The sequence below is a fragment of the Macaca thibetana genome, chromosome 14 (genome assembly GCF_024542745.1).
Source record: "Macaca thibetana thibetana isolate TM-01 chromosome 14, ASM2454274v1, whole genome shotgun sequence".
Taxonomy (NCBI): domain Eukaryota; kingdom Metazoa; phylum Chordata; class Mammalia; order Primates; family Cercopithecidae; genus Macaca; species Macaca thibetana.
In genome coordinates this window covers 125,200,249-125,227,527 of record NC_065591.1, presented here as the reverse complement: position 1 = coordinate 125,227,527, position 27,279 = coordinate 125,200,249, and the positions used below count along the sequence as shown (strand labels likewise).

The 27,279-nt window shown below is 54.5% G+C and overlaps 2 protein-coding genes across 6 annotated transcripts in view; one reads left to right on the top strand and one right to left on the bottom strand.

Annotated features, from left to right (window-relative positions):
- IGSF9B (immunoglobulin superfamily member 9B) overlaps window positions 1-18,439 on the top strand; it is a 48,228-nt gene extending 29,789 nt beyond the window's left edge. For 3 of the 5 annotated variants that reach the window (XM_050755930.1, XM_050755929.1, XM_050755933.1), the window contains 7 exons: window positions 212-438; window positions 1,271-1,355; window positions 3,456-3,617; window positions 4,991-5,036; window positions 5,821-7,476; window positions 15,029-15,150; window positions 17,718-18,439. In XM_050755930.1, the coding sequence (XP_050611887.1) occupies window positions 212-438; window positions 1,271-1,355; window positions 3,456-3,617; window positions 4,991-5,036; window positions 5,821-7,476; window positions 15,029-15,150; window positions 17,718-17,926 (2,507 nt within the window). In that variant the 3' untranslated portion in view covers window positions 17,927-18,439. The other 2 variants (XM_050755931.1, XM_050755932.1) reach the window with 2 other exon arrangements.
- Window positions 1-27,279, bottom strand: part of ACAD8 (acyl-CoA dehydrogenase family member 8) — a 675,944-nt gene that overhangs the window by 329,408 nt on the left and 319,257 nt on the right. The window lies entirely within an intron of this gene.

Genomic DNA, 27,279 nt, shown 5'->3' with positions numbered 1-27,279 from the left:
ATAGTTCCCATTTCTCTTCCCTTTCGCAGTACACGATTCCTTCATGTATGCTCTTTAGACATACTCTGAAGACAGAACCCTGAAGCCCTGGGCCCCCAGGCCCTGACTCTGCTTCCCTCTGGGCCCTGACGTGTGCACGGGAATGTGGGAGTGTGGCAGCCGCCCTGGGCCTTGCTGATGCGCTATGGTTCTTCTCCCTCCCCTGCCGCAGCATTCCCTATTACAACTCCAGAACCCCTGGTGCTGGTCACCCCACCGAGGTGCCTCATAGCCAATCGGACTCAGCAGGGTGTGCTCCTGTCCTGGCTTCCGCCTGCCAACCACAGCTTTCCCATCGACCGCTACATCATGGAGTTCCGCGTCGGGGAGCGCTGGGAGATGCTGGACGATGCCATCCCCGGCACTGATGGAGAGTTCTTTGCCAAGGATCTGTCACAGGTGAGGGCCTTGCTCTTCCTTGCTGCTGCTTCCCAAATCCTGGAAGTGACAAGACTCCAGAGGCACTGGAAGCTTTGAGTGACCAACTTTGGGTGTGTGAGGCCAGCCACATACTGTACCTCCTCACCACTGGTCCTGGGTTCTCCCAGGAGTCCCAAGGCCTGGACTCCTCAGATCATGATCCACAGGCTTGGAGCCAGCTCCGGGGCAGCAGGGACCTGTGTTCTATTGAGGGCCTCAGCACCGCCACAAACTGGGCAGGGCAGGCTGAGAGGCCAGCAGGCATAATCAGAGCACTGACCCCAGCCCCTTGCTAAGCCTAACCTGGGATGGGCAGAGAAATTCCAAGAAGAATTCTCTTCTAGGTTTGTCCAAGGAAGGACCCCATCTCCAATAATTTAGAGTCCCTGGAGGAAAGTGCATTATCCGTTTTTCCAGTAGCCCTGTTAAACTTGGATATCTAGCTGGGGAGAGGAAGCAGCTGGTTTCGTAAGATACAATCTCATCTATCTTTCTGTCTTCCTTCCTGGACACTTATTTATTAATAGTGGTTGCTGGAGTGGGCTCCCAGTGGCCCTGGAGAGCCTGTTGTACATATCTCTTCCCAGCGCTTTTGGTGACCTCACATTCGTAGCTTGAAGTCAGCCATTGTAAGAGTGTTTACACCACAGCAATTGGCCAGTGCTACCATCACTTAGCATTAGACGCTTAGCAGTCCTCTCGTGCTTTGGGCACCCTGCCCTTTGCAAGGCTGTGTGCAGGATGAGTGTTTTTGGGGATAGTGGTCATCTCAGGTCCCTCGGCTGACTGGGTATTGTCCCTGGTGCTGTAGGACACGTGGTACGAGTTCCGGGTTCTGGCTGTCATGCAGGATCTGATCAGCGAGCCCAGCAACATCGCCGGCGTCTCCAGCACAGGTATTTTGGGTTGAGGGTGCTCTTGCAACTCTAGGGACGTAAGCCCCAGAGCTGCATGGGGGTCGTTTTGTGAAATAGCGACTCCACAAGGAGAGGCTGGATTGGAAACTAAGGAGGTGCCTGGTTGCAGCAGCTGTGTGAGTCGTAGCCTTTCTTAAGCCCACCAAACCCATATTTCCATGATGCGTGCTATTTCGTGAAGCTCAGAAGCTGAGATTCTGACACTTGTATAAGACAGCCACAGAAATAAATTCAACTAATCGTCTCATTATAGTAGTCAAAAAGGACTTGATTGAAGTGCTATTTGCTGTACATTTTCAGTTTCCTCTTGTGGGGGAGGGGCTGTGAATCGGAGGAAACAACAGGTCAACCATGTTTATCGAATGCTTGTGATAGACTTCTTTCTAATTATGTGGGTTTTATTGGGAAAATTGTTGTTTGGTGTTTTCCTCCCTTCCTTCCTCTCTCTAGATTTTTAAGGCTAAACAAAGCCAACCCCCTAGCATTTTCTCCATTTATCTTTCTTTCTCTTGGCCGTGGTCCCATTTCTACACATCTTCTCTCCAGCTATAGTTCCTAAGACATAGCAGGGTTCCTCTGCCAGTGAAGGGGTGTCCTTGGTACGGAAAAAGGCTCTTGCTTATAAGCAAGTGATGGCATCATTTCCTCGGGCACTGCTCACCCAGAGACTCCTGGGAACAGGTGGCAGCAACCTCGTCTGAGGAGCTCATGTGGCAGGACTTGTAGAGTTGGGGAAGTGCTGGTGTGGACACACTGCAGGGAGCATGAGAGCAGGGGTGGGTGTGGAGTGCGATTTCTGCTTTATACATTAGGCACCAACGGGCTTTAAAAAAACAAAGTTGTGTCCTACAGGTAGCAGAACCCACAGTCCTTCTTCACTTCTCTCCGGGGAATAGACCCAGAGTTGGAGGAACAGGGATGAGAGCTTGCAGCTAAGGCTGGAGCTGAAGAAGGGGTGTTGTGTGGGCCCACCCCTGACAATTCTCTGCTCAGTAGCTCTCTGCCAGTTCCTGGCAGGAAATGTGCCTCATTAGACCCTTCCACATGGGAGAAGGAGGAGGCAACAGCCTCAGCATTCCCTGTATTAGGTCCCCCATTTCCAAAGGCTGTAGCTTTCATTTTCCCCTCAGACAATCAGCATCATCTGGATTATTTTTATCCATTATTACTATCAATGCAGCAATGAATTCTGGCCAAATACATTACAATCTATTGATTTTGCCTTTGCTGAACCTAAGCAGTGGCACTTACATAACTTTCCAATGAGTATAAGAAGGTAGGCTGGGGTCTGGTCTTGGCTCGGTCATAACGAGCTCTGTGGACTTGGGCAGGAAAGGAGGACGTTCAGTTCTTTACAGTGAAACAAGAGATTTGGCTCCATCTCTGCTGTCCCTGCCAGCTCTAGGGTACTTCCGTACCTGAGATGACCAGGGTGCGAATCTTCAGGACATTGCATGCCTGTGCTAGAAGGGGTTAAATACATTTGGATCTGAATTTTGTAGTAATAATCCCTCTTCCTGCGGTAGTATTTTATCCTCAAGTTGCCTTCACACCTGGGCTCTCCTTTTGTAGAGACAGCGTGGTGTGAGGCAGGAAATCCCAGACTGGGAGCAGGCAGCTGCATTCTGGTTTGGGCACTGATGGCAATATTCACATAAGCAGGTCTCTCCAACTCAGCGGATCAGAGCCCTTTCATTTAGAGAATGAGAACAGTATGTGTGCTCTGTGTACCTCATGGGGTTAACATGAGAAGAGCTGATAACGTGCGTGAAGGTACTTTGCAGAAGGCAGAACCCTAGATAAGTATAGATTACTCTTGAAGTCATCATCCCCATGGGGGTAGGCATAGATGTTTTCTTCTTTATACCCTCTGGAGAGACTGACTTCTGTAGTCTCTCCTATCTTCTTCCTCTTCGTGACACCATCCAGACCTCCTCAGTGCTAGAGTTCAGCTTGGAGCCTGAGCCTTGATACTGTCTGTTCTACAAAGGCAGGGTGAAACACTTGGGGACTGAAGGTCGGAGCAGGTGAGGTCCCGGGGAAGGATGGGCTCATGAGTGCTCCCCACCTTCCCTGCAGACATCTTCCCGCAGCCGGACCTGACCGAGGACGGGCTGGCGCGGCCTGTGCTGGCGGGAATCGTAGCTACCATCTGCTTCTTGGCAGCTGCCATCCTGTTCAGCACCCTGGCTGCCTGCTTTGTCAACAAGCAGCGCAAGCGTAAGCTCAAGCGCAAAAAAGGTGGGTGTCTGTCCCCTTCCCCTGCTCTCCCGGGTCCGGTTTCAAAAGCTCCCCATCAAGAGAGATGGACCAATTTTAGCATGCCCCCCCCCCTTGGAAATAGGGACATTGAGATCTTGTGGGTAGAGCTGCCAGTGAGGCTTGATTTGAAGGTGGGAGTAAGAAGCAGGGGTGTCGGGGAGAGGCTGCTGGGGCCCAAGCTAACATGAAGGCAGGGGCCAAAGGTGCCCCCTGTGAGCAGCTCCTTCCCCGCGCGGCGGCGCTGCGGGGCCCTGTCAGCTCCTTCCCCGCGCAGCGGCGCTGCGGGGCCCTGTCAGCTCCTTCCCCGCGCGGCGGCGCTCCGGGGCCCTGTCAGCTCCTTCCCCGCGCGGCGGCGCTGCGGGGCCCTGTCAGCTCCTTTCCCGCGCGGCGGCGCTCCGGGACCCTGTCAGCTCCTTCCCCGCGCGGCGGCGCTCCGGGGCCCTGTCAGCTCCTTCCCCGCGTGGCGGCGCTCCGGGACCCTGTCAGCTCCTTCCCCGCGCGGCGGCGCTCCGGGACCCTGTCAGCTCCTTTCCCGCGCGGCGGCGCTTCCGGGCCCTGTCAGCTCCTTCACCGTGCGGCGGTGCTCCCGCCCTGTCAGCTCCTTCCCCGCGCGGCGGCGCTCCGGGGCCCTGTCAGCTCCTTCCCCGCGCGGCGGCGCTCCGGGGCCCTGTCAGCTCCTTCCCCGCGCGGCGGCGCTCCGGGGCCCTGTCAGCTCCTTCCCCGCGCGGCGGCGCTGCGGGGCCCTGTCAGCTCCTTCCCCGCGCGGCGGCGCTTCCGGGCCCTGTCAGCTCCTTCCCCGCGCGGCGGCGCTGCGGGGCCCTGTCTGCTCCTTCCCCGCGCGGCGGCGCTCCGGGGCCCTGTCAGCTCCTTCCCCGCGCGGCGGCGCTCCGGGGCCCTGTCAGCTCCTTCCCCGCGCGGCGGCGCTCCGGGGCCCTGTGAGCTCCTTTCCCGCGCGGCGGCGCTCCGGGACCCTGTCAGCTCCTTCCTCGTGCGGCGGCGCTCCGGGGCCCTGTCAGCTCCTTCCCCGCGCGGCGGCGCTGCGGGGCCCTGTCAGCTCCTTTCCCGCGCGGCGGCGCTCCGGGACCCTGTCAGCTCCTTCCCCGCGCGGCGGCGCTCCGGGGCCCTGTCAGCTCCTTCCCCGCGCGGCGGCGCTCCGGGACCCTGTCAGCTCCTTCCCCGCGCGGCGGCGCTCCGGGACCCTGTCAGCTCCTTTCCCGCGCGGCGGCGCTTCCGGGCCCTGTCAGCTCCTTCACCGTGCGGCGGTGCTCCCGCCCTGTCAGCTCCTGCGGATGAGCGTGCTGCGTGGTTGCTGGCTTGGCCTCAGCAGCCTCTCCCCTTCTCTTTCCTTCCAGACCCTCCACTCTCTATCACCCACTGCAGGAAGAGCCTGGAGTCTCCGTAAGTGTCTCTGATCCTGGGAGAACTGTGCTGTTCATGGCAGGGGGCACATAGGTAGACGGCTTGCCTCACCCAGCCCATCTCAGTGTTTCTAAGCCATTTCTTCTTGATTGCCCTGTGTGTTAATTGTACTTGCCCAGCCCCATCTCAGTGTTTCTAAGCCATTTCTTCTTGATTGCCCTGTGTGTTAATTGTAAGTTGTCCACACTGGTAGAGGGAGTGGCAGTGTAGATGATCCAAATTAGCCAGTAATCAGTTTCTCTTCAGCCTTGGAATGTATTTCTCTAGTGTTTTCCCACCCTAGCAGATTTGCCTCCTTAATATGTATTGCTTAAGTTGATATTAAAGTGAGCTTGCTTGCCTTGAAAAGGGGGGAATGAAGCTGGAGGTATGCTTAGAGCACACCAGAGAGGGGGCAGGCCAGCACAAAAGTGGAGAGGTGGGTGTTCACTGGAAAGATGGATGATGCGGTGCGGGCCGGGTGCGGTGGCTCACACCTGTAATCCTGGTGCTTTGGGAGGCTGAGGCGGGAGGATTGCTTGAGGCTGGGAGTTCAAGACCAGTCTGGGCAACATAGCAAGACCCCGTCTTTTAAAAAAAAAAAAAGGAGGATGCACATCCAGACAGTGGAGAGTTGACCAAAGCATTTCACACCACGATATGCAGCCAGTTTTCTTTAGCATGAGGATCCTGGGTGCTGGGTGGTTGCCAAGAGAGGGAAAGGAAGTCCTGGCCAGCACACTCCCCCACCTCATCCCCTCCTGGCTCTCACTCCTCCCTGCAGCTTGTCCTCTGGCAAGGTGAGCCCTGAGAGCATCCGCACGCTCCGGGCGCCGTCAGAATCCTCGGATGACCAGGGCCAGCCTGCGGCCAAGAGGATGCTGAGCCCCACCCGCGAGAAGGAGCTGTCGCTGTACAAGAAGACCAAGCGGGCCATCAGCAGCAAGAAGTACAGCGTGGCCAAAGCGGAGGCCGAGGCGGAGGCCACCACGCCCATCGAACTCATCAGCAGAGGCCCTGATGGCCGCTTCGTGATGGACCCTGCCGAGATGGAGCCCTCACTGAAGAGCAGGCGCATCGAGGGCTTCCCCTTCGCCGAGGAGACGGACATGTACCCCGAGTTCCGCCAGTCGGACGAGGAGAATGAGGACCCACTGGTGCCCACATCTGTGGCCGCCCTGAAGTCCCAGCTCACCCCTCTGTCATCCAGCCAGGAGTCCTACCTGCCACCACCAGCATACAGCCCTCGGTTCCAGCCCCGCGGGCTGGAGGGCCCCGGTGGCCTGGAAGGTCGGCTTCAGGCCACAGGCCAGGCCCGGCCCCCTGCCCCCCGGCCCTTCCACCACGGCCAGTATTATGGGTACCTCAGCAGCAGCAGCCCTGGGGAGGTGGAGCCGCCCCCATTCTACGTGCCAGAAGTGGGCAGCCCCCTGAGCTCCGTCATGTCATCCCCGCCCCTGCACACCGAGGGGCCCTTTGGCCACCCTACCATCCCCGAGGAGAATGGAGAGAATGCATCCAACAGCACGCTGCCCTTGACTCAGACACCTACAGGAGGGCGCTCCCCTGAGCCCTGGGGCCGGCCAGAATTCCCCTTCGGGGGGCTGGAGACCCCAGCAATGATGTTCCCCCACCAGCTGCCACCCTGTGATGTGCCCGAGAGTCTGCAGCCCAAGGCCGGCCTCCCCCGAGGACTGCCCCCCACCTCCCTGCAGGTGCCCGCAGCCTACCCGGGCATCCTGTCTCTGGAGGCACCAAAGGGTTGGGCAGGCAAGTCGCCTGGCAGGGGCCCTGTCCCAGCGCCCCCCGCCGCCAAGTGGCAGGACAGACCTATGCAACCTCTGGTAAGCCAAGGGCAGCTGCGACATACAAGCCAAGGCATGGGCATACCCGTGCTGCCTTACCCCGAGCCGGCTGAGCCGGGGGCGCACGGCGGCCCCAGCACATTTGGCCTGGACACCCGGTGGTATGAGCCCCAGCCCCGGCCCCGGCCCAGCCCCCGGCAGGCCAGGCGCGCCGAGCCCAGTTTACATCAAGTGGTGCTACAGCCCTCCCGGCTCTCACCTCTGACCCAAAGCCCCCTCAGCTCCCGCACTGGCTCCCCTGAGCTCGCCGCCCGTGCCCGGCCTCGCCCGGGCCTCCTGCAGCAGACAGAGATGTCAGAGATCACCCTGCAGCCTCCTGCTGCAGTCAGCTTTTCTCGAAAGTCCACGCCATCCACGGGCTCCCCGACCCAGAGCAGCCGCAGCGGGAGTCCCAGCTACCGGCCCGCCATGGGCTTCACCACACTGGCCACAGGCTACCCTTCCCCTCCACCTGGCCCCGCCCCTGCTGGGCCTGGGGACAGCTTGGACGTGTTTGGACAGACGCCTTCCCCTCGAAGGATGGGGGAGGAACTGCTCCGACCAGAGCCCCCACCACCCACGTTACCTACTTCAGGGTGAGTGCGCCGCCTCTTCCACCACCCGCACCTGGTCAACTTCCTTCCCCACCTGCCTCGCCCTGCCCTCCACCCCGTCCATCCGCCCGGCGACAGGGCTTGTGTGGACATGCTGCACCAGCATCCCTCGGGAGAGGAGTTCTGGCCGCCGCGGCATTGGCAGGGTGCAGTCGCTGGGGTGGAGCGGGCCCACCTGCCCAGGTGCCCTGCCAGGAGCATGAGGCATCTTCTCCAGCAAGCCCTGAGCTCTCAGCGGGCGCACCACCTACCAGGGAGCAGCGGATCACAGCGAGTGCCCTTGCGGGGGTGGACCCCGTCCCTCTTGGAGTTGATGGCTCCCCGTGTCCCTGTGGTCCTGGCATCGGGCGGTGGTCCTGGGGGTTGCCCACACACCTCGTGTCTAGCCTCCTTTTCTTCCCCGGCCCCTCCTCCTTGTTAAGCAGGACCCCGGAGCCTGACTTCTCCAGACCACCAGGCCAGGGGCCTCCTGTTTCCAAACTCCTGGCCCTTAGCAGCCCTAGTGAGCGCCGGACTCCAGCCCCCTCCTCAGCCTCTCCTGGAGGCCCAGAGAAAAGTGTCAGGCCTTGTGATCATGTGCAGGACACGTCCCCCACCCCCACCTGTATACCTCGCAGGAAGCTGCAGAGAGACAGACAAGCTCCGGCTCTCAGCCCGCCTGAGAGAGCACTCTCTAAACTGTAGCAGCTGGTATTCCAGGTACCAGAGCCTGGACACCTGTCTATGCCTCTTCTTCTCTCATCCTTCTCCCCTGCCGTCCCCCCTCCTCCTCCCCCTGCCCCTCCTTCCTTCTCCAGTCAGTCTTTCTCTCTGCCTATCTTCCTTCCTCACCATCGTCTTTGGGTTGACCCGACTTGCTCAGAAGAACTGGCCACGCCTCTGTAGTGCCCCTGGATACCCCGTCCCCCCGCCCTCTTCTCTCTCTCTTTCTCTCTCTGGCTCCGTCCTTTGGTCTCTCTTCTTGATGTAGCCGCCTGTGGAGGGAGCAGAGAGTTCCAGAGGAGGCTGGCCTGGTGGTAGGCAGGATGGGAGGTGGTCGAGGAGGAGGGAGCCCAGCGCCCTCCCCCTGCCCCGTCCCCCACCCTCCCTGGTACCTGGAAGTACAAGGTCACCTCCCAGCCCCAGCCCCACCGCGGGCTGCTCCGGGGCGGTGAAGGGGGTGCGGAGCTTAGGGCGCAGGGAGGTGGAGGAGCCGCAGCCGCCGCCTCTGTCTGCGCGGGAGGTGCCGCGGCAGCCCTGTCTCTGTGCTTTGTGCGCGCTCAGCTCATCTGCTTCCTTCCATCGTGTCTGGGTCTCTGTCTCTCTCCTCGTCCCTCCCCCGCGCTCCGGCCTCGCCTGTCGGTGCTCGCTGTGCCCCCCCCTGCTTCCCTCTGGGTGTGCGTGGGCGGTGCCCCCCGGCCGGTGTTGATAACTGCTTTGTTTCTGATTGATCTCAGCTATCTGGGCAGTGTTGTCGAGACAAGCCTCTCCTCAGCTCAATAGGTAAGGGAGCTCCTCGGCTGGGCGGGCGGGGGCGGGCAGGCGGACGGGGCTTCGGCCGGGCCATTGCTTCCTGGACAGGGGATCCAAACCATGTCCCCTCACCGCCCCGTGGGGTGGCTGCTGCCGCTCCTCGATCCCCACGGCTTCTGGGTTCCCCACATCGAGCCACGCTCGGCACCGCCTAGCTGCAGCTTCTGCCCCCCATCCCCATGTCCAGCCCCTCTAGAGCCCCCTGCGGCTCTCCTCACTCCGACGCCTTGCCAGCCTGCTGCCAGTACACCCAGGGCCTCCCACAGAAGCCCTGGGGCCCTGCATGCACCCCGAAGGGGCCCAGAACGCCCGAGATCTGCTTTGCATCTCTGCACCCTTGGGGACCTCTGTGGGGCCCCTCTGGTATCCAGGAAGAACCTCCCGCACCCTATTCTCCCAGCAGCCCCAGGTAGAGCATCCCTTCTCCTGGGGTGGTTGGCCCCTCACCAGCTTCTTGGGATCTTCGTGGTATTAGGCTCTCTCGAGGAGCACAAGGTTGGGATGAGCCCCACTTCTTCCCTGACAGTGGGGTCCTCCGCAGGGTCAGGTCCCTGCAGTCATGCTGTAGGGAAAGGGTCTTGGGAGGACCTCCCCAAGGGGAGGGGGCAGGCTTCCCTTGGGCAGACAGGCATTGAGCTGGCAAGAAGTGAAACCCCCCAGGGACCAGCACTGTGTCCCTCCCTCTGCCCCTGCAGTCGACCTCTCCTTGAGTGTCCTTCCAGGTGGAAGCCAAAGGAACTTGGGCATTCAGGGAGCCTTTGAGTCCCTCACAGAGACTCAGGGCCACCCGAAGCTCGCTCCCTCTCACAGTAGCCTAACAAGGTGCTGCCTGTCGCCACGGACCCTCTGCCCTGTGCCTGGGCACACACAGGCATTGGGCACCTGCATGGGAGACAGCGAGCCTCCCGTCCAGGTGCTTCTGGCTTCCCAGGCGAGGAGACAGGTACCTTCCCCACCTAGAGATGTCAAGGGAGGCTCATTTTCCTAACCAGGGCTATAATTCTCATTCAGTCCGAAGAGTGGCCTCCATAAAGAGGACTGCCCTGACATTTCTTTACCATCTGTAGCTATAAAATTGTCAGCAGCCCAGAGGCCCCGGAATTGTGGGTGAGGCTGTCTGGCATAGGGTGAGTGTGAGGAGAGCTGTCCAGCTTTTACGAGCTCACCTGTTCCGGGGCCCTCTTGCGGCCATAGACCCATTGGTCTTCCACCTTCCCCATCTCCTTCCCTCTCCCAGCTGTGACTCCTCCATGGCCCCCGGAGGTGTGGGAGCCCTAGACTAGCTCTCACCCCAGCTCCTGGAAATTCCTAGACTCCGCTCTCATGTGTTACTTCCTCGCCCCTTCACTCAACTCCATTGACCCTCCCCTTTCCCAGTGTCCCCACTGTGCCAGATCCAAGAGAAGCCCACTCTCTTTTCACTGCTGTGGCAAACCCAGAAACCAGGGGCAGCGATGAGGGACCATCGTTTCTCTCCCGGGCCTGGCCAGCATCCCCAGCCTAGGAGAAGGAGACCCTCCCCATCCTGAGTCAGCCCCTCAGTGCTGGGCTCTCCTGCCTGCTGGGAGCCTTCCCGGTACGGCTGCTGGGCCCTGGGGAGATGCAGGCTCTGTTCAGATGCTGTCTCCATGCTGCACCTTTGCATGTGTGCCCTCTCGGTCTTGCTTGGAGAAGTTGTGACAGCTCTTGTCCACGTGCGTTCTCGCTGTTTCTTTTCCCTTCAGTTCCTCTCCTGTTCCTTTGGCCCATATGTAGTTGTTGCCCCTGCCTCTCCTCTTTTCTCTCTCCCTTTTTTTCTCCTCTTCCCAACTCCCTTCTCAACATGGGGAGTTGTATTGTGTGGACCTGTCCTTTCTGTGGACTGTGGGGAGGCTGAGCCAATTCTTAGCTCCCGTCTGAGCCTAGTGATGCCCTGTCCTCACCTCTCCTTCCACTCGCTTTCCCGTTCAGACTGTCACTGCAGGGAGGCAGGTGGGTCTGGAGCATGGAGTGGCCCCTGTCCTGGGTCAGCCGTAGGAAGGAGCCCTTTTGGAAACAAGCCTCTGTCAGGTTCTGAGGCAGAGCACTGGTCTGAGCCCGGCCCCACAGAAGGGTTCCATCTTGCAGTCAGTGGGGTGGGTTCAGACCTCCAGACTCCTGCAGTGGGCCCACCCTTTCCCTTGCTATGGCCCGTCTGTGAGTGGCTTTCCTCTGCCTCCATCAGGGTATAATCAGGCAGGTGGTGTTTGCTCTCAGATGATTAGAAGAGGAAGAAAATGCCCATCAAGCCACTGATTCAGCCTGTTGGCCAGGGAACACCTGAACAGCGTCGTAATGGTCAGCTGATGGGCGCTGAGCTAAGGAAATATGCAGGGGGTTTTGACTTTCCCTGTCCTGAGGCCTCCACTTTGACGTGGCTGCATCTTTCCTCAGCTCTTCTGGGTAAGCTGAGAGCTAAGCAAATAAGACCTCCTGGGCTACCTGGTCGTGATTTGGGTTGCGTACGGATTTTTTGAAAAGAGAGAAAAAGTATTGGCTGGGTGTGGTGGCTCATGCCTATAATTCTAGCACTTTGGGAAGCCAAGGAGGGCAGATCTCTTGAGTCCAGGAGATCGAGGCCAGCCTGGGCAACATAGTGAAGCCCTATCTCTACAAAAAAATACAAAATATAGGTGGGCATAGTGGCACATGCCTATAGTCCCAGCTCCTTCGGGGGCTGAGGTGGAAAGATCATCTGAGATGGGGAGGTTGAGGCAGCAGTGAGATGAGATTGTGCCACTCCACTCCAGCCTGGGCAACAGAGACCCTGTCTCAAAAAAAAAAAAAAAAAAAAAAGAGAGAGAGAAGTAAGTTCCAGGCAATTGTTGGTAGTCCTGTACTGTAAAAATCCCCTCTGTGCCAAGGCTTTGAGGCCCTCATCTTACAGTAATCCCGTGACTTCCTGGAAGAAGAGGAGCCCCAGGGTTCGTAGTATTCCTGCATGCTTTAGAACAGTATAGACTGTTTGGGAAGAGAGCTGTGACCTTAAATTCTTGGAAAGCCCAGGACTGGCTTCTGGTGTAATGGGATCATCTATGGATCAAACTTAGATTTACCTGACAGCTGAATTCCAGGGATAGGATGGAGTTGCTTCACTGAAGCTTCCCATCTGAGACATTGGCACCAGGAGCTCCATGACCAAAGGGTCCCAGGTGGGGCTGGCATTGGCAGCAAACATGGTCACCTTTCCTAAAACAGGGAGGCAATTTGATTGCATAGGGCTTTACATGCAGTTCGTAAAGTCTGTTAGGTCACGTTCTATGCGTCTTTTCTGTACCATGTGCCAAAAATAGACTCGTTTTGCCTGCCCCGCTTCCTCCCTCCTGTTCTGCCAGACACTAGCTTTTGTTTTTTCCTCCTGCATTGGGTGAGGGTCTTGGTGTGTCCAGAGCCTTCTTTGTCCTGTGGCCATGCTTCCATGCTGAGCCCAGAGCTAAACAGGTGGACAGCAGGTGTCCTGGAAGGGCTGGAGCTTGGCTGTTTCTCAAGGGAAAATCGGCTGCTTCTGGTTACTGGATCATTACTGTTTGGGAATTTTTGTCTGAAGATACAACTTAAGCAGGCTCCTCTACAGCCCTGGTCTGTCTTACCGGGCTGTTCCACCAAAGCACAGAATGTCAGTGCTAGCCTCAAGTACGTTGCAAGGCATATCTATTTCTCAGGTGTGGTGGGGATGCCATGCTTTTCTTCTTTGTAGCTGCTATACCTGTGTTGATTGGGTAGACGTTGGAAGGGCAGTTGAGAGGTGAGCCTAACGTTAAGAGTCTTGGCTCTGTCCCACAATGACTGGATTATTCGACAGGTTGCTTACCTCTCTAAACTTCAGTGTCTCCATCTGAAAAATGGGGGCATTGTAGTATTTACCTCTTAGGTTTGCTGTAGAGATTATAGGCAATTACTGTACAGCAGTGCCTGCTGTGGTAAGTGGTAAATCAATGCTAGATAAAAATGACAACAGTGATAAGATGTGGATTCTAACCATCGTATCACCCCTGGAAGTTTCACCTGGCTTGAAGAATCCCTAACAGTTTTCAGGGCACCCTGTACCCGTTTCTCTCGTGCTCCTGCAGTCTCCCTGGATGACGTTGGAGACTACTGTTCTTGCTGGTCATGTGCCTCCCTGACCACACGTTGCTCTCCCTGTGTGGTCCTCCTGAAGAGGCCGGCCAGGAGACAGAGATCGACTGAATAGGTGGATTCACATTGACTTTCCTTGTAGGCAGCATGAAGAAGCCTCAGTCGAGGATGAGAAGGGGTGAGGATGTGCCTTCCACACTGGCAAGGTGTGCTCCCTCCCGCCCGGGCACCTGCACCCTTTGTCTGCCTTCCCGCTTCCTTCCCAGCTGCTGCTGTGCTGTAGGATCTCTCTGGGTAGACTGGCATGTTGCGTCACTTCTTCACGAGAGGGCTGTGTGTGCCTGTGTGTGCACGTAAGGGACCCTGTGTGTCCTTCTCAGCTCTGCTGTCAGGGGCTATGGAAAGTCAAGAGGTTGATCCTGACCTAAACTTTTGAGGGAGCCTTTTGAAACTCTATGGACTAAAGTACTAGAGAACGATGACATCCCCCAGGAAGATAGAGGTCACTGCATTGCCAGTGCATGCAGGAAACCCCAGAGACCAGAGGCTTATCTTCATTTAGTGTGTAAGTCTCCTCTTCCTGCCTTGCTGCCAAGATATTTGATGTTTTGGAGAAGAGGCTGCGGGTTTCCTATCCCTGTTAACATTTTTTTAAACCTCAGACCTCTTGACCTTTGGGGTCTTCTTTTGCCCTCACAGCATTGTCTGTCCTACCTCTTTTAATCAGGACTTTCTAAAAACTGTTTGCGATGGAGATAGGGGAGGGAGTTGGGGGGTCCAGGAGAAGAGCGAGGCACGCCCATCCGCCGTAGCTCCAGAGCGTCCCTGCTTCTCTGATCGCGTGCTAATGCCAGTGCTGGTGGGAAGACAGAGTGACCTGTCTCTTTCTGTTTCCCCTTCATTCCTCAGGCTCCGAGTTGGGTTACTTTGAGAAGAAATGGCATTGAGAACATGTCTTTTAGGTTTTCCTCTTTTATGACTCTTGAAAGATTCTCTCCAATATGCATTGAGTGTCACAGACTGCCTGTCCTCTCAGCTCTTCTGGCTCCCTTGTGTACCTGGGCTGCTGCATGGGTGTGGCCAGACTGTGGAACCTGTCCTAACTGTGCAGTTGATCCACCAGGCAAGTGGCAATGCAGGAAGAGAGGCCAGTACACTTCTGTTCCAACAACCCCGTTTCTCTGTCGAATCCTAAAATACAGAGGTTCACCACGTTCTTGTTACAGACAGTAAGGGCTCTGGGAGGCTACCAGATTTGGTTGTTCTGCCGTCATCTCCTGCCACCTTCTCCTGTTTTCTTACATGGCCGAGGAGAGCTGAGCCTCGTCTGCAGAGTTGAGGAGACACTGCCCTGAAAATGTTGGTATATGACAAGAATTCGTTGCTGTAAGCTGCTGCTGTTCTGTGGGAATCTTGCAGCTGCAGGAGAAGAAGCTGGGGTCCGGGTTTCTCACTTAGCACCCCCTTTTCTGGAGATGGAGGATGGTTCACTGGGATGGGAGTTGCTTGCCCCCTGCTCTAATATGCCCTTTTACTTTCCATGCAAAGGTCTTGATTGTGGTGATTTCTAGGAACTCCAGACGTTGAGCCTACTTCTGTCTCTGACACTGAATACATCCCAGCTTGAGTTACATGGGAAGGGGCTTACTATTAAAGTCTCTCTCTCTCCCTTTGCTAGGGTCTGCTGATTGCTCTGAAGGTTGGCTTCCGTCCAAGGTGGGCCATGCTCCTGGAGCTTTCTACTGGGTTTTCTTCTTTCCAGGAGCAATAGAAAGGCGGGTATCATGGAGCCATCGTGGGCACCCTGGGCTCTGTGGGACTGAACTCTGTCCTTCTATGGGTCAGCTACTTGGCTTTCTTCCAGTCCCTCTTCCAAAGCCTCACACATCCGGGAGCTGACCTGTGGCTCTCTGGTTGTCCTTTCCAGAACACTTCCACCTGCACCCGAGAACGCTGCTGCACCTGAGAGGCTGGAGGCTCTGAAATACCAACGGATAAAGAAGCCCAAAAAGTCATCCAAGGGCTCTTCGAAGTCAAAGAAACGATCCGGTAAATGATGGGCAGAGGGCTGCCCCACTTCTCCCACCTTGCCTTGCCATTGTCAGGAGGGTGACTGGGCTCAGGGTCGCAACCCTGGGCTTTCTCTAGAATTGAATCCACAAGCTTCTCTTGTCCTTTCTTTTTTAACACTATTTTTCAAGCAATACACAAACATGATTTTAAATACAAAATGAGAAAGATAAGCAGAATCTATCTGATTGCTCTCCCAATTTGTTTCCACTCACCTGGAGAACTGTCATTTTCAGCGTATGTGCCTTCAGAACCTTTTCTGTGCCTATAGCTTCAGAAAATGTATCCTATTGTTTTAGTGTGTTTTCAAACAACACAAATAGTACAGATATATTTTTCCACTCTGCCGTTCACCTTGCACGTAACTCTTATCTCCTTACTTACTTCCCCTCTATCATTTCAGGCCTTCTAGGAAACATAGGCATGACGGGGCCCCATGTGGAGCTCAGGGTACATTGCAGCCTGGGCCCAGCCTCTGCAGGTTGGCTGCACTCTTCTCAGTGAGATCGAGTGAAGGAAGCCTCCTTACCCCACAGAGAGGGCGCCTCTATCGAAGTATGTCCGATGTGTATCTTGCAGGGATAGGTAGCTTCTGAGTGCAGAACGAATTTAGCCCTCTTTAAGACTAGAAAATTATTTAATGTTTGTTAAAAACCCTCTTTTCATGAATGGTTTTAGGAGTGTTGTGGCAGGCTGTGAAGGAAGAATGCTGAACAGTTTCTTTACAGATCTTTGATAACTTGTACAGTAACTCTCCTTATAGATAGGATTATGGGAGAGTGTTATACAGAAATTCAGAGCCCCATGAATCTCTGGGAGACGGTGATCACTTATGATCACTTAGCCTTTGGCAGATAATAGTATCCTCTCGGTTTACAGATGGAAATACCGTGGCAGAGAAAAAGAAAATGATGTTTTTAGGGCTTGGGTTAGAAACTGGAGCTCAAAGCTGCATTTTCAACCAATTTAAGCCCGTTCTTAACCCATTTAAGACCCATCAATATATATTTTATATATATGTATAACTTATGTATTTCTTTGTTGCAAAAAAAAAGTCACATCAGAGACCTGCATTCTCTCTTGTTCTGATGGCAGTGGTCCTGTTACCAGTTCTATGTTGGCATCTTCCAAATGTCTGTCTTTAGCCCAGGTCCCTTCCCTGAGGTCATGGCTCATCTTTCCAGTTGCCAGCTGAATGTGCACTTGGGTGTTTCATACGCCTTTATAATGTCTAAAGCAGAGTTATTGATCAGCTTCTCCGGGTCTGCTTCTCCTCAGCTCTTCCTCAGTTTAATCACTAGCACTGGTGCCCCCTGGGGTGTCAGGCCCTTTAATTCCCAGATTCTTCTCTTGCCTTCGCATCTCACGTCAAGCCCACTAGGTAATACCTGTTAGCTCAGCCTTTGCAACATATCCTGAATCTGGCCACTTTCCGTTGTCTCTATTGCTAACTCTATGTTCTGAGTCACTGTCTGTCCCACCTTGACTATTGCAGTACCTTGTGACTGGTGCTCCAGCCCCATCCTTGTACCTTGCACCACGGATTCCACACACAGCCACCACAGCAAGCTGTAGGACACGTAGCAGCATCCTCTCAGTCACGAACGCACACGTGCAGGCATGCGCGCGCACACACACACACTTCTTAAAACCTTCCAGAAGATTCCCGTTGTAACCAGAACAGATTTCAAGCTCCTAGATGCCCTGCCTGTCTTTCTTGCCTCACTCTTTTCCAACTGAGATGACTTCCCTTCTGTACTGGGGACACACCACATTTAGCCTTAACTTGGGGCTTGCACAAATGCCATTTCTTCTGTTGGGAATAGTAATTTTTCTTCAGATCTGTAGAAGGCTCATAATTTAAGACGCAATTCAAGTGTTAACCCTTTAAGGAGTGGAGTAGTGCCTCAGTTGACTCTATTTTATCTTTGTAGTATTTTCAGTAACTGCAAATTTTATTTCTGTACTTTTAAAGTCTTGACAGTTTGTCTCTTCCTCTGCACCCTAACATGGATGCATAGTCTTTGAAGATAGCAAAGGCATTCCTGCTTAATCTCCAGAAGGGCCATAAGACAGAGGAGAGGGCTGGGCACTCCAGGAAGGGTCAAGGCCTGACTGTTGCATGGAATTAAAATATTGTATAAAGTCAGTCATTGCTTGGGGCAGACGAGAAAGATGCCCTGATTCCCAGCCTGTTCCTTCCCGATCCCCAGTCCCTAGAATGATGCCTAGTACTCAAGAGGCACTAAAATAAATATCTGTACACTGATGGAGAAAGAAATGAATGAGAAAGAAAATCCTCTCCATTCCACTTTCTTAACTCCTATTCCAGTGAAGGAGCAGGGTCAGGTTGCTGGTTGCCTTAGCGGAAAAGAAAGTGGTTTCTCTGCAGCAATTCGTTCTGGTCTCTCTAGACTCAGGTGATTCCTTTGTTTCAACATTAGAATCCCGGAACATATGCAGGTGGAAAAGGTGAGCGGGCTGCGTTCTTCCTTTTCATCCGCTTGCTTTTCTTCTCTTTTGCGTCCCTCTTCCTTCCTCCCTAGACGGTTCTGCCTCCCAGGCTCAGCAGCTTCCCAACTCTCAGGTTCTGTGGCCCGATGAAGCTGTCTGCCTCCGAAAGAAGAAGAGACATTCTCGTCCTGACCCCTTTGCCCGGCTCTCAGACTTGTGCCACCGCCAGCTTCCGGAAGACCAGACAGCGATTCTCAACAGTGTGGACCACGATGACCCAGGCCATGCCACTTTGCTGTGACTCCACCCCACCCTAGGTGTCCCCGGGGCGAGGTTGCTGGGCTCAGGCAGGGAGGGCCACCGTGTGGGGGTGTGTCCTCCTCCGCCTGCCAAGGACGGCCCGGATCTTTGTCCTGCATGCCCCCTCTTTTGCCAGAGCGGGCGTCTCCCTCCAGATTCTGGCCACCTGTCTTCGGGACGGAGGGCGGGCAGACTTTCCACCTGTGGGTCGAGGTCAGGAAGTGGATTGGAGACTGGGCAGCACCTGTCTCCTCCCCTCCGCCCCCTGCTTCACTCGGTTGATTTTTCTCATCTCTTCCAATGTCCTTGGAAGTGAAGAGGAAAGCACGGCTTTTACTGCTCTCTGCTTCTGTTTCAGTTTTTCAAGTCCTGGAAGAAGGCTGGACTTAATGTCCGTCTTCCACACCCCCACATATGTATAGATATAGATACAGATGCATATGTCTGTAGTGTGTGGGTTTCTCTATGTGTGTGTGTATATATATATACATATATATATGTACATCGAGGCAAAGTGCTGTTGCTCTCTGTGGTCAGTGGAGGCAGGAGGAGGAGGGCAGTGGTCAGCTGGGGTTTGCGATTAGCACTGGCTGCACATTGGCCAGGTGCTTGACATCTGTCTTGGGGGATTCTTTCTCCTGAAACAGGATCCACGCCTCTCAGCTGAATTCTCCATTTGTCTCCTACCTTCTCCCACCCAGAGTAGAAATGGGGCCTTGCTGTGATTACTGGCTGCCTTCTATGGGGGTTCAGCAATGAGTTACTGCAGAACTAAATTCAAGCCTTTATTTCTTGGTTCCTGGGTGAAGAAGGGGAGGCCAGGCACCCAGACCTGCATCTTTCTTCCTTCCAGCGCGGCTCACGCTGCAGAAGTAGAGGCTACTCAGCCATGGGGCTAAAGCAAGCCCCTGGTGCACAAATCCAGCTCATCCATCGGCACCCTTCCGCCCAGCCAGGCCATGAGCTCTGTGGCCAAAGGCTCCCCCACCGCAGAGCCACCTGTGCTAGCGCCAAGCTGCTGGCTCTATTTATACCGTCTCCGGCTCAGCACTCTGCAGTGCTGTTCCACAGCGGCTGATTGGATCCTCCTTTCCTTTTGTGGGAGCTAATTCTCCAGATTGATTAATTACCACTTGTGCGGAGCCGCCTGTGGCTTTCCCATACTCACCATGTGCTGCCTGCCGACTCTTCTCTGCCTTGGGGCCTTGCTCCTCCCGTGGACCTGAGCTCCAGGAGGATGGGCTCAGGTGAAGCTAGGGCGCCTCCGGCTGCTGGGGCCTGGGACGCTCTGGATCCCGCCCGCTTTGCCCAGTATCTATTCTGTGGCTGAGGCATAGGAATGAAGGCGGGAGGGGTGGTGAGTAGGGTCTGGGCACTGACTCTTCCTCTGCCAAAGTCTTGTCCTGGTTCAAACTCTTAGCATCCAGAAGCTTCATGAGGTCATCTTCCCACTAAGACGTCTCTCTGCCCGTAAGACATGGTGCTGCCCAAGGACAGGGCAGAAGGCCCCGAGGGCGGGCTGGAGGGCAGATCTGCCCCTGCCCCACTCTGTGCAGGAGCCCCACTTCTGGCTTGGCTTAGAATGAAGGTTCCTTGAAGTATTTCCTTCTTGGTGCTGCTGTCTTGGCGGGTTTGGGGGCGCCCACCTCTCCCGAGTGCCCTGCTTGGATGTGAGCCATGGCAGCACTGGACGGCTTCTGCTGGTCTCATGCAGCTGCCATGGGCTTGGCCCAGTGACCTCGCAGGATGAGGCCTTGGATGGCTGCTGTCTCTTCTTGGCATTTCCATCTTAGGGGATGGACTTCTTCTCTGCCACACAGGCCCTGGTCCTTCCTTTCACCCAGGGAGCTGAGGACCAGCTCCACCCTTGAGGTTTACTGTGCTAGTCACACCACCGCAGTTCCTTTCTGAACACATCTGAAGGGGTCGTGGTGGGAGAGGCACAAAGGGGCTTCTGAGACTAGGCTGGGCACCCTTGGGGTGGAACCTGGGCCTTCCAGTTGATGTGCTTCTCTGGGACATTGGAATCTACTTGACCACTGAGCAACAGCTCTGCAAGGTGGAAGAGCACACAACTCTTCGGGTTCTTTTTTCCAGGTAGCACACCCTCTGCCCCCGTGCTGTGACATGCTGCTCACTCGGGCGTCTCTCCTGGGGGATGATGGGAGCCAGCTTACCTGAGGTGTTGGGGTGGGAGGTGGTGGCTCACTGCCAGCTGACATGCAGCCTTTGTACAGTGTGGGGTTTCCCTCCCAGAGGAGCTCAGGGGGCTCAGCCAGGCCCTGGGATGCACTGGGATGTGGGCATCAGGCTGTCAGCCTTCAGGATGAATTTGGCCAACTTTTCTGAGCAGCATCCTGAGAATTCCAGCCCTCAGTTTAGAAAAGAAGAGGAGATGATGAGGTAGAAAGCTTTGCTTCTTTTGGATGTCATGAGAGGCTGAGATGCTCAGGCTGTGGCTGTGCCTTCCAGGGCACCCCCGTGCTAACCAAGGTGCTGACTCCTTCTCTGCTTTCCTCTGGCAGTGCCCATGACCTCAGCACATAGACCCAACGCGGGGAGCCGTGCTTTTTGCTGGTCACTGAGTGGCCGCTGTGCTGTGGCTTCCCTGGCTAGGGCAAGGATGTCAGGTCTACCCATCTCTCAGTGGCCTGCCACTCATTCAGCTCCCATGAGGGCTTCCTCCTGTGACAGTGTCCTCGGAGGTCAGCAGCCCTCCTGCACCCCGTGGACAGCAATGGAAATTGGTGGAACACCCTCTCTCCATGGGATAGAGGGTGAAGATGTCACAGGCACAAGCTTAGGTGCCGGGTGTGGGCGTGTGTGACAGCGTGGTTGTGAACATGTGCGTGATGGAGCTATAGCCACCTCTAGGGACCAGTGTCCTTCATAGTCTGCTGTTGAACAATGGCAGTGACTACTGACCAGCTTCTTAGGACTTCTGCGCTCACTCTGTGGGAGATCACGCTTTCCAAACTTCCCCTTTTACCATCTGGCAGCCTTGCAGTAGACACGGCTCAGATGCAAACCTGCTCCTGTGTCTCAGATGTCTGTCTGCCTCTTCAGGATTGTGGCTGAGAACGGTGGCTCTTGCAGTGTCAGGTGACCCACAGACCAGGTAGAGGGTGAAATGGTTCTTAGTGGGGCCTGGACGACTGCATTTGCGTGGGGAGAGAAGATGTACGACGAGGCAGAGAGGCGAAGCCTGTCTCGATTTGCTGGTGGGCTGCCGTGGGCTCCCTAGTGCTGAGCGGGGTCCTGTGCTGGATTATTGGGGTGGCTCTGGGCCCAGCATCCCAGAGTGGCCCTGCCTGCAGCCAGCCTGCCTCTAAGCAGCTTCCCCCGAGAGACTGGGGGTAGGACAAGCCTTTTGAGATTCTACTTTCTTAGCAGGAAGGACGCCTTTTTCCCAGTGGGCTGACAGGGTCTGTGCCCTCCTTTGAGGTGGCCTAGTCCCACAGCCATGCGCTTGGGGGAAGACTGAAGCCGGGTGGATTGAGCCGAGTATTTCTTGATATTTTTCCTTGCTCTTTGTGTTTATTTTTGATTTGTGATCTAAAATATTTGGGGTTGAACTGATTTAATTTATTCCTCTGCCCTTTTTGTGCTGAGGAAACTGGGGTGAGGTTCAAATGTGAAATTTTCTGATTTTATTTGGGGTGGGGGACAAGGTTGACAAAACAGTAGCTTCCGGGGAGAAACAGATTTCACGGCGCCTCCGGCATCTTTGGCACTGCCCACGATCCAAATCTCCAGGGCTGAAGACTGCGTGGCTGGAATCTGTTTCTTCCCATTTTGTTAGCAAAAGCCTTTTCCAGGCTTGGGGGTGGGGTGGGGGAAGAATTGTACATAAAGTACATTTTATTAATATGTAGAGAAACCTAGGAAAAGAAGAGCTAATGGTTAATCTTGGGCTTGCTTTGCTTGCATGTAAAGGAGCTTTGAGGGCACTGCAGGGATGGCTGGGGAGCTGCAGGAAAGGGCAGACGGTGGAGCCGAGTGGGTCGTGGAAGGCCCCGTGAGTCCAGCCTCTGCAGCACTCTAGGAGCGGTGCACATTCCCACTGGGGCTTCTAACCCAGCCCTGCCTGGGTATCTTCTTCAGATAAAGTGGATCTGGTAGGCAGTGTGTAGAGCCCCATGTGGCTGTGTGTGTGGCTTTGGGGAGAGGGCCAAAGAGGTATCTTATTGGCCAGATCTAGGTTGACTAGGGTAATGAATGGGGCAGTGGTGTTTCAGGACGGGGAGTTGAAGAACTGGAGGGTGGAGGGGAGACGTATGTGTTTGCCAGGTGTTGGTGAGGCTGGAAGGGGCACAGAGGGTGAGGTCAGGCATGGGTTAGGATGGTGAGACCACCCCAGGGGACATCAAGCCTCAGCATCTCTTTGAGTCATGTGATAACTTAGTCACTTGTAGGGGTGCAGGGTACACACTGGAGGATCATCTCAAGATGACGAAGAATGATTGACTGGTGGGAGTCTGGCTGGGGAGTGGTGGCCGTGCAGGGCCTGTGGGAGGGGGATCTAGGCATCGGGGACAGATTGTGGGGTGGGGTCCTGCATGTGGACCCAGACTGGATCTTGGGAGAGGTTTTCCTTCTTAGCTAGACCTTCCTTGCTTCTTCTAGAATTAGCCTCTAACACTAAGTGCCCAAACCAAACGTGGACATCTTTATACCGTATTTCAACTTCATTTGTTTTTGGGGGCTCCTCAGGCCCAAAGCTGAGAGACTTGTCTTGAGATGCCCATCCTATCACCAGCTCTTCATCAGTGGAGAAGGAAGCGCCATTCTCGCGAGCATCACATGTTTATTTTCCTAAGTGCAGTGGTGGGTTGCCTCTCCGTCCACACAATCTGAAAATGTTCATGGGCCTTGGTGATGGTGATGGTGATAGAGAGGAGGAGCTGGAGCCTGATGTGCCTTCATCCCCCTTTCCTCTTGAGGTATAGAGGCTTCCTTCAGGCCATGACATTGCACAGTGGCTTCATGAGGCCTTCTCTTTACTTTCTCTTCTTTTGATAGGCTAAAGTCACTAGTCTGTGGTGGTGGGAGGGCAAAAGAGTTTCACCTGAAACTCTTGGCTTGACCAGCCATTCTTCTCTCTTAATGTCTCCAGCTCTGCTTCTTTTTAGATTAAGAGGCAGAATTAAAAATCTCTTCTTTAGAAGAAGTCAGTAAACCAAGGATCAAAGCCCAGATTGGATTTTTCGCACTCTTACCAGCTAGCTGTTTGGCTAGGGGGACCCGTCGCCACCCTTCCCTCAGACTGCGAGTGAATCCACACTGGTCCAGAGCCTTATTTCTGGGTTCCTGTCTGTACTCTCAAAACCTTCTTTTAGGAGCAAGTATAATAACCCCACCAGATGTTCTGTGTGTTGGGTTGCTGAGAAGGTGGAAGTTTTTTCCAACCTCATTTTAAGCTGTTAGAAAAACACTCAGTAGATTGAATTTGGTCCAAAGACACCACCATCCCCTGAGGGATCCCGTGTAGGATAAGGACAAATGAAGCGTCCATACAGGGGTCATTAATGGCTGCTCACATCTTAGAGAAGGAAGAGTCCGGGTATCTTGGTTGCCATATACTTTGGTGGAACAGTGGCCAGTCATTAAAATCACATGGGTGTTGTCTTCTGCGGCGTAGAAGACAGTAGTAGTAGTTAGGGTTTCAGACGAGAGCTGGTGAAAAGCTACCGGCTTTGGAGCCCTGGCTGGAAGAGCTAGATTGGACAGCTTTAGCCCCATGGCTCAAATGCTCAGCTCCTGTCCCTGGTCCTTGGTTGTCACCACGCCCATCGCCCTAGATGGGGACGTGAATGGCTGCCTGGGCCTGCCTTTCTTTCGGGTCTTGAAGAAATGTGCTTACCAATCCTACCTCTCTGTGGCACTGGACTTCCTGGATTTATTTTGGGAACTAGGGCAGACTCTCCCTCGCCACTCCATATACACACTAGTTAGCTTCCCTTCCCTTCTTTTCCCTTCCCCACTTCTATGTGGCTCCAGAGATCTTGGACATGTGCATGGTTTACGATGGGGAGGTGGTGGGAGGGGCAGGGAATCCTGGAGGGCAGGGGGTTGGGCTGGGGAGGGGGATTTGCATTTTCGGCCTCAGAAATGCTGTGGGCATGCTTTTGGGCCACGTGTGGGGTTTTCACTTGAGCCATGGAAGGGGCGAATGCCCAGCCCTCCTCACGCTGGTGGTGGAACCTAGGGCTTTGGCCTCCTTTTGGCATAGGGGTCTATGAAGCTATATTTCTGGTGGAGGGGTTGGACCTCCTCACGGTCATCTTGCAGTTCTTGAAAGGGTAGTCGTCAGCCACTCTATCAATGAGGATTTATATGGCCTCCCATGAACGAGAGGTGTGCCATGGCTGATGGTGTCCTGGCGGGGCTGGAGAAAGGGGATCATCTCGTGTCCCTCTGCAGGCACCAGGTTGTTCCCCTGGTCTCTAACCCCAGCCAACTGTCTAGTCCAGTGTTTCTTTTCTGGATTCAGGAAGTAAGTGGGGGTGTATGTGTGTGTGTGTGGTGTGGTATGTGTGTGGTGTGTGTGATATGTGTGTGGTATGTGTGAGGTGTGCATGTCTCATGTGCGTGTGTGTGTGTGGTGTGTCTGTGTGGTGTGTGTATTGTGTGTGGTGTGTGTATTGTGTGTGGTGTGTGTGTCTCTGTGTGGTATGTGTTGTGTGTATTGTGTGGTGTGTGGAGTGTGGGGTGTGGTATGGTGTGTCTGTGATGTGCGTGTATGTGATGCAGTGTCTGGTGTGCATGTGTGTGATGCAGTGTGTGGGGTGTGTGTGTGTGGTGTGTGGTTTGGTGTATGTGTTGTGTTGCGTGTGGTGTACATGTGTGTGTGTGGTGTGGTGTGTCGTGTGGTGTCTGTGTGTGTTGCATGTGTGGTGTGTCTGTGGTGTGTTTAGTGTGCGTGTACTCTGTGTGTGTGTGGTGTGTGTGTGGTATGTGTTGTATGTATTGTGTGTGGTGTGTTATTGTGTATAGCTGTGTGTGTGGGGTGTGGTGTGTGGTATGGTGTGTGTATGTGGTGTGCATGTGTGTGTGTGTGATGTCTGGTGTGCGTGTGTGTGATGTGTCTTTGTGTGGTGTGTGTTGTGCATGGTGTGTGTATGGTGTGTGTTGTGTGTGGTGTGTGTGTGGTGTGTGTGGTGTGTTTGTTGTGTGTGTGGTGTGTGTGTTGTATGTGTGTGTGTTATGTGTGTTGTGTGTGTGGTGTGTGTGTTGTGTGTGTGGTGTGTCTGAGAGAGATTTGTACAGACATGCTGATTTGCCTGCGTAGCGTCAGGCCCAGGAGACCCTCCTTTGGTTGGCTCCTTTCTAGACAACTTCTGTTTGGGTAGGAGGGTCAAATTAGTAATGCACCATCTTTAATGTATTTTTTATGGAGACTGTACATAAAATTATATAAATCTCTAGAATTGGTTCTATTTTAAGGAGAGAGGGGAATGTATGTGGGGGGCAAGGATCAGATGCAATTGTGGAAAGTGGGAGCTTCGGGCGAGTGGTACTCATGGGGTATGGGGAGCGGGAGGGCAAGAGATGAGTGCCAGGCAAGATGCACAGGGGCCCGTGCCCTCTGCGCACGTATATAAATATAAAGAAAACCTAGATAAAGTCTATCTATATAGCTCTATATCTATATGAAGTCATAGTTTGCTTTATTTTTGTACCTGTGCTTAGAGATGCTTTCAGCAGTGCTACCTTCCCAGGCAGTCTGGGATACGAGCTCATGCCTTGATGCCACCTCCTTCCCTGCTCTTCCTTTGATATTCTCTCTGTTCAGAGTTTCTTGGGTCTTTCTGATGGAAATGTATATATATATATGAAAAGTTTGTAAAATAACAAAACAAATAACCCACCTGCAGGAAGGACAAGTGAGCTGAAGGTTGTGTGGAGCTGCAGGATCTGATAGCCCTAAAGAACCAGGACCCACGCGTCTTTTGCCACTTGGGAGGGATGTTGACTTGAACTTCTTTGCAGAGGTGCTTAACAGGGCAAGGCTGAGGAGATGAGAACTGTGACTGGATCCCCCTGTGGCTGCGGGAAGGTACGCAGTTCCTCAGAGAGAATCCGGCTTCGCAGCATTAGAAAGGGGGTGGTTGAGACTACCTAGGGACCTACGGTGACACCTGTCTTGGTTTGTAGCACTGTAGCTCAGACAGCTCAGACAGCTCCTAGAGGGCATGGCGATGGGAGAGTTTGTGAGGCTGGCTGTGTGGGCTTGGTCTTGGAGAACACATGGCCTGTTTAGTGTCACTGCAGATTCTTAGAGCCAGTGTGAATGTGATATATAGTATAAATATGTCATCTATGTTTTTTTCAGTGATTTTTAATTGGAAAATAAAGTGCCATTGCAAATGGGATGGTCCAATCCTGGGACACTGAGTGGAGGATGGGGAGTGAGAGATTAACTTTGGGCAGGACTGGGAGAATAGGTCTTAGTGGAACCTTCCTTCTGGCCTCCAGCCGGGGACTTAGAAAACTGAACAATGTATTGGTAGAACTGGACTCACAGCGGGAGATTCTGGAGAGCAGGAGTTCACTTGTATCTGAGCAGGAAGCAGTGTGCCCTGAAGAATACCTCTTTGAGCAAATTCCAGACCTCACACACATGCAGGGGCCCTGCCTTGCAGCCTCAGCAAGCGTCTCCTGGGTGCTAGCTCCTTCCTGACTTGCCCGGAGCTCAGAGTGCTGTGTTTGAAGCCGGTGCTGGGCCAGATGGTGCAGGCAGCGAGGAGAGACTCAGGACTGCAACCTTTCGGCTCCTTATTCCTGCTCATCACTCAGAAAAGGGCAGTACTAACACCTTTCCTAACCAAGACGTGGCACTCCCTAAGAGCTCTTGTCTATAGAGTTCGGTCCCTAGAGGAAAGCAGATGGCTTCACTGTGCGAAGGGCTTGGTTGACAGTTTTGGTGTATTATGGGAAGAGTAGGTTCGGGTGAAGCTTGAGTCTAACTCTTGATCCTCGCATGGACCTATGAGGCCCTGCCATTCAGTCAGGCACTGTCCTTGGGTCCTCAGATTAACTGCTGAGAACACTTCCCACTTTCCGAGGATGCTGATGGGAAATGGGCTGTGTCCACACAGCCGGAAGGGCCCAGTGCTGGCGCCACTCGCAGTGTGTCCATCCTTGCCTTGACTGATCTTTCTTCCAGCCTCCTGCAGCTGAGTATTTCTTGTAAGATTTTTCAGGGGGCTTGGGCAAGAAGAAGAGCTGCAAATTCTGTTCCCTTCCCACCTTGAAGCCTTCCCAGGCCACCACGGTCTCTGCACGAGGGAGGCTTCCATCACCGTTCTTTTGGCTCCTAGACCCACCATCCCCTCTGTTTCCGTGGACTCT